The sequence below is a fragment of the Mizuhopecten yessoensis genome, unplaced genomic scaffold (assembly GCF_002113885.1).
Source record: "Mizuhopecten yessoensis strain PY_sf001 unplaced genomic scaffold, ASM211388v2 scaffold8657, whole genome shotgun sequence".
Lineage (NCBI taxonomy): Eukaryota > Metazoa > Mollusca > Bivalvia > Pectinida > Pectinidae > Mizuhopecten > Mizuhopecten yessoensis.
In genome coordinates this window covers 855,378-862,036 of record NW_018407656.1, presented here as the reverse complement: position 1 = coordinate 862,036, position 6,659 = coordinate 855,378, and the positions used below count along the sequence as shown (strand labels likewise).

Genomic DNA, 6,659 nt, shown 5'->3' with positions numbered 1-6,659 from the left:
GAATGCTTTAATAATGCATGTATACAAAACTGTTCCCAACTTTATAACCACAAACATAAGAACTCGTTTTTCTTTTTAAAGATATTTCTTGTTAACATTGACCTTTCAGACCAATCAGAAGAGCTTAAGAAGTTCAATAGAACACTGCACATCGCTGTACTTTTTCACACAGTAAAAAAAAAATCAGTTTTGTGACATAAAAAATGCACTTTTATATTTGCGTTAAAGTGGGAATATGGTTACAGACACTGCACTGAGTGTCCTAGATCTCACAGTTAGATTATTTTTTTTAAACGGGATTTCCAAAACAACTCGGTCTTCATATATATATAAGTCAGACGTTTCTGCCCACCAGTGTTGATTTAACAGCTCTCGAGCAATCGACTTTCATCACGACATATACGACATACGGCAGTATTACTAAATCCTGAAAGATGCGCTGGATCCTCAAATTTACACTGATGACCGTGTCCGTGTTGGTCGCATCTGGCAGAGGTGCCCCTTTCAGGCCTCCAAATGCTGGTTTTGCATGCTCAGGCTTCATATCAAGGTAAGACGGTCAAGCAATACGGTAAATATTAATTCAATTATGATTTTTTTTTTCATTTTTTAGGCCAGTCGTCATTGATAGAAGTTCTTTTTAATGTTGATAAGTATTTTATACAAAAGAAAATAATACCTTGCGAGACTTTTATGAAAAATATAGCTTTGAAAATGTGGAAGCTATGGATCTGTAGTGATTATACTATCGCTCTAACCGACTGAGCTACCGGGTGAACGAAAGCCGCCTGGCTCAACTGTGCTACACTTAACTAAAAACGACATTAAGGGGAGGTCACTGTAATTCTATATGAAAAATCACAGAACAGCGGGACAAGGGTCCTTAAGACATCATAACTTACCCTTACCCTAATAACGGGTACCACATGTGGGACAGGAACCTACCCTGGGAGAGGTTTCAATTTTATTCTATCTACTTTTTTGTATCTTGAGTTTCTGATGACGTCTTTTTAAAATGTGAATTATCATTTTGTTCTTGTGTGTTTGCGCCGAGGTTTGTTATTTCCTGCTAAACTCGTAACTGTGATAAGATGCGTTTATTATATTTTGAGAAATATATAACAAAATATAAAAAAATAGTTTTAGTGGTGACTTTTCTGATTTCTTGTAAACATTCCTATGAAGTGTTTTCCTGCACATAAACGTTTCTAGGAATTGACATGAGAGTAAGGTCGTTGACAGAGTTATTGGAAAGCTGTAACAGAAACAGAAACAGGCATATATTAAGATATTTTTTTAATTTATTCATATATTTTTATATCATTTATATCACAGTACAAAAAGCGATGTTTCTAAATACCTATCGAGACACATAAACATGCACAGTCACCATATGGAGCAAAGGCTAAATAGCTATATAGCAACCAAAAGTCAAACTAGTGCGCGTGTGTACAGTATTTCACCACAAGCTACTAGTTAGCTTACAACGATGTCATCTGGGCGAAACTGAGCGAAAGGCATGCAGACAATTTACATTCATATTGTGCTTTACCATAATTGCCGTAATTAGCGCGCCTCCACTATAAGCACCCCTCTCTCCTTTTCGGGAGGAATTGAAACTATAAGGACAACCTACCAGACCTGACTATGTTATTTACGAAGGTCCAGTTACACAGGATGTTTATCGTCCTGCTAAGAATGAAGTGTTTAGGTAACGTTAAGCTAGATTTATTCTTATTTACATTTAACGAACATTAAATGTCCTAGATATTATTTTAGGCGGCATATTTTAAGACTTGCAAGCGGACTGGAGACACGATACAACATCTTATAAAAGACCATTCCACAAGAGTTGTTAAATTGAACTGTGATACACTTTAATTTTCAGGGAAACGACGACCTACAGAGTACCGCCAGACTGTCCTTCTGTGATACTCACTTGTTACCAGGGTACATGTCCTCAAGTGGTAATCCTCACGTTTGACCATGTCCAGTCAATATGTTTCGGACATCGGTTTTACGGTATCTCCAGCTACAGTGTGTTGACGTCAACAGGGAACATTCGTGTGTCAGAAGGTTTGTATCTTACTTATTCTTTAATCCAGAATGTTCTATATGAACATTTTTTTCTCGTTAATCCAGAGGTTAGTACATCGTTTGATATTTATTCCGAATGTTTGTATCTTGTTTATTTTTGAATCCAGAATGTGTTACATGAACTATTTTTCTCGTTAATCCGGAGATTGGTACACGGTTTGATATTTAAACAGGAGATCAGTATACTACTGTTTTATACCAGAGATTTATTCCGAAAAAGTGTTTTATGAATAATTATAATCCGAATATAATATTTTAAAGAAATCATATTTTATTCATCCGGAACCTGATTCTTTTTTCATTCTGAAACCATGGTGGACAGAAAAATAAAAATCGAAGGCTCAGTGTAGCCACCTTTTTGGATGAGACAGACATATCATTATATTTTGTGGATAGTATATCCCCCTCCCTCCCTCCCCTTCGTTTTTTGTATTTGAGGCAGATACCTGTGTTGAAACAAATCTATTTATTTTTTTGCAGGAAGGCGTAAATGTATACCGGAACTTACAAACCGGAACGTCAGCTTAACTCTCCACGGGCACACCGGCCAGGTGATATTCTTTAATATGGTATCCCTTCAGGAGGATAGTATTTCACTTCACACGCATCGCGTGTCATCGTTTGAAGAAGCTCTTGCTATGCTGAATGAATTGGCTACTTCATGATGAATGAAATGTCGACTGCAACGACAGATGCGGACAAAATTGCGTTTTGACCTTGCTGCGAATGACGTAATTAACTTTTCCAGCTGTTGCAACGGCATATTGACGTCAGCACAAGCACGAACAGGCCATAGCGCGTGTGATATTGACATTAATGATATGACTCATCTCAATAATATATATCATTACTATAACAGATATTGTTTAAAATATACTTTTATAATGAATGTGAATTTGAGATTATAATAAAATAGACTAATGGAGGGACAACTGTTTCATGTGTGGTTTTTATTATCTCTGTGTGCTGTAATTATGGGAAGATGAAAGACGTTTCTTTTAAGACATGAATCCCTTCTTAGTTTTGAACGAAAACATTTATTTTTATTTTTTCATTTTGTGAAGGGGACGAACGGGGTCACATTTTAGAGACCAACTGTCTATATTTACCATAACATAGGAATGCCATTATTTTGTATATCAGGTCTTTTTTCGCGATTTTCTAATTTTCGCTTTATTCGCGAATTAACAAAATTGTGAATAAACGCTAAATTTGCATCACGAAGAAACAAAAGACCATGAGCTTATATATAATTACGTGATAGCAATATTGGAGATGAATATGCAAAATTCAAACGTGGAAAATCGATTTTGGACCAATTCGCGGAATTTGAATCACTCATAAATAACTTGAAATACGGTATGACCTAAGCGAATTTTTCAAAACTCTGTACACTAGCATTAATCCGCTTCCCCCCCCCCCCCCCCCCCCCCAGATCATTCAATATAATCTTAAGAATTTCTATCATTGGGCAGATAGCCAAAATTAAATTATGATGCAGAATATTTTTTCCTATTGCCAAAGAAAAAGTAGTAAGATACTTTAGATAAGTTACTATCTTGAATAGCGTTTTTGAATGATCAAAGGGTACATGTAACTGATTCCAAAGTCTAATTGTAGAAGGGAAAAAAGACTTGTTAGATGACTCAAGTCTAGGCAGATTATAAAGGTCAGAATTTCATAACTTGTATTGTGACTTTTCTGATACAAGAGGAGGGAGTAGAGCGTTGAGATAATTAGGAGTTAGGTTGTTATGAATCTAATAGAGTAGTCGAAGTTTCCGAAGGGATCTCCGCTCAGATAAAGATTCCCATCCTACATCGTAAAGTACAGATCGTCTGCTTGTGTAGGGAGGTAAACCAGGACAATACGTCCAGCCCCCAGTTGTAACTTCTCTAGTGTAGGGAGGTAAACCAGGACAGTACGTCCAGCCCCCTGTTGTAACTTCTCTAGTGTAGGGAGGTAAACCAGGACAATAAGTCCAGCCTCCAGTTGTAACTTCTCTAGTGTAGGGAGGTAAACCATTGACAATACGTCCAGCCCCCAGTTGTAACTTCTCTAGTGTAGGTTGGTAAACCAGGACAGTACGTCCAGCCCCCAGATGTAACTTATCTAGTGTAGGGAGGTAAACCAGTGACAATACGTCCAGCCTCCAGTTGTAACTTCTCTAGTGTAGGGAGGGAAACCAGGACAATACGTACAACCTCCAGTTGAAACTTCTCTAGTGTAGGAAGGTAAACGAGGACAATACGTCCAGCCTCCAGTTGTAACGTCTCTAGTGTAGGGAGGGAAACCAGGACAATATGTCCAGCCCCCAGTTGTAACTTCTCTAGTGTAGGGAGGTAAACCAGGACAGTACCTCCAGCCCCCAGATGTAACTTCTCTAGTGTAGGGAGGTAAACCAGTGACAATACGTCCAGCCTCCAGTTGTAACTTCTCTAGTGTAGGGAGGTAAACCAGGACAATACGTCCAGCCTCCAGTTGTAACTTCTCTAGTGTAGGAAGGTAAACCAGTGACAATACGTCCAGCCTCCAGTTGTAACTTCTCTAGTGTAGGGAGGTAAACCAGGACAATACGTCCAGCCTCCAGTTGTAACTTCTCTAGTGTAGGAAGGTAAACCAGTGACAATACGTCCAGCCTCCAGTTGTAACTTCTCTAGTGTAGGGAGGTAAACCAGGACAATACGTCCAGCCTCCAGTTGTAACTTCTCTAGTGTAGGAAGGTAAACCAGTGACAATACGTCCAGCCTCCAGTTGTAACTTCTCTAGTGTAGGGAGGTAAACCAGGACAATACGTCCAGCCTCCAGTTGTAACTTCTCTAGTGTAGGAAGGTAAACCAGTGACAATACGTCCAGCCTCCAGTTGTAACTTCTCTAGTGTAGGGAGGTAAACCAGGACAATACGTCCAGCCTCCAGTTGTAACTTCTCTAGTGTAGGAAGGTAAACCAGTGACAATACGTCCAGCCTCCAGTTGTAACTTCTCTAGTGTAGGGAGGTAAACCAGGACAATACGTCCAGCCTCCAGTTGTAACTTCTCTAGTGTAGGAAGGTAAACCAGTGACAATACGTCCAGCCTCCAGTTGTAACTTCTCTAGTGTAGGGAGGTAAACCAGGACAATACGTCCAGCCTCCAGTTGTAACTTCTCTAGTGTAGGAAGGTAAACCAGTGACAATACGTCCAGCCTCCAGTTGTAACTTCTCTAGTGTAGGGAGGTAAACCAGGACAATACGTCCAGCCTCCAGTTGTAACTTCTCTAGTGTAGGAAGGTAAACCAGTGACAATACGTCCAGCCTCCAGTTGTAACTTCTCTAGTGTAGGGAGGTAAACCAGGACAATACGTCCAGCCTCCAGTTGTAACTTCTCTAGTGTAGAGAGGTAAACCAGTGACAATACGTCCAGCCTCCAGTTGTAACTTCTCTAGTGTAGGAAGGTAAACCAGGACAATACGTCCAGCCTCAAGTTGTAACTTCTCTAGTGTAGGGAGATAAACCAGGACAATACGTCCAGCCTCCAGTTGTAACTTCTCTAGTGTAGAGAGGTAAACCAGTGACAATACGTCCAGCCTCCAGTTGTAACTTCTCTAATTATCTGCATCACCAATACAACAACCATCCCACAGTTCCAGCAATATTCTAGATTAGGAAGAATGTAACATCTATAACTACTATTTAATGTACATCGGTTAATAGTGTTTTTAGTGTACATCGGTTAAGAGTATAGTTAGTGTACATCGGTTAGGAGTATAGTTAGTGTACATAAGTTAAGAACATATTTAGTGTATATTGGCTAATAGTGTATTTAGTGTACATCGGTTAAGATTATTTTGTGTACATCGGTTCAGAAGATATTTAAGGTACAATGGTTAATAGTGTATTAAGTGTACATCGGTTCAGAAGATATTTAGTGTACATCGGTTAAAAGTGTATTTAGTGTACATCGGTTAACAGTGTATTTAGTGTACATAGGTTAAGAGTGTATTTAGTGTACATAGGTTAAGAGTGTATTTAATGTACATCAGTTAAGAGTATATTTAGTGTACATCGGTTAAGAGTATTTAGGGTACATCGGTTAAAAAGATATTTAGAGTACAATGATTAATAGTGTATTTAGTGTACATCGGTTAAGAGTGTATTTAGTGTACATAGGTTAAGAGTGTATTTAGTGTACATAGGTTAAGAGTGTATTTAGTGTACATAGGTTAAGAGTGTATTTAGTGTACATAGGTTAAGAGTGTATTTAGTGTACATCGGTTAAGAAGATATTTATTGTAAATCGGTTAAGGGGGTATTTAGTGCACATAGGTTAAGAAGATATTTAGTGTACATCGGTTAAGAGGGTATTTAGTGTACATCAGTTAAGAGTGTATTTAGTGTACATCGGTTAAGAAGATATTTATTGTAAATCGGTTAAGGGTGTATTTAGTGCACATAGGTTAAGAAGATATTTAGTGTACATCGGTTAAGAGTGTATTTAGTGTACATCAGTTAAGAGTGTATTTAGTGTACATCGGTTAAGAGTGTATTTAGTGCACATCGGTTAAGAGTGTATTTAGTGTACATC

The 6,659-nt window shown here is 38.3% G+C and overlaps 1 protein-coding gene across 1 annotated transcript; it reads left to right on the top strand.

The window, feature by feature from the left end:
* Window positions 1–323: 323 nt before the first annotated feature.
* LOC110456322 lies at window positions 324–3,021 on the top strand. The gene is made up of 3 exons (XM_021506994.1): window positions 324–550; window positions 1,889–2,076; window positions 2,578–3,021. Exons 1-3 carry the CDS (start codon window positions 435–437, stop codon window positions 2,760–2,762), a joined length of 489 nt encoding a protein of 162 aa, XP_021362669.1. The 5' UTR covers window positions 324–434; the 3' UTR covers window positions 2,763–3,021.
* The last annotated feature ends 3,638 nt before the right edge of the window (window positions 3,022–6,659 follow it).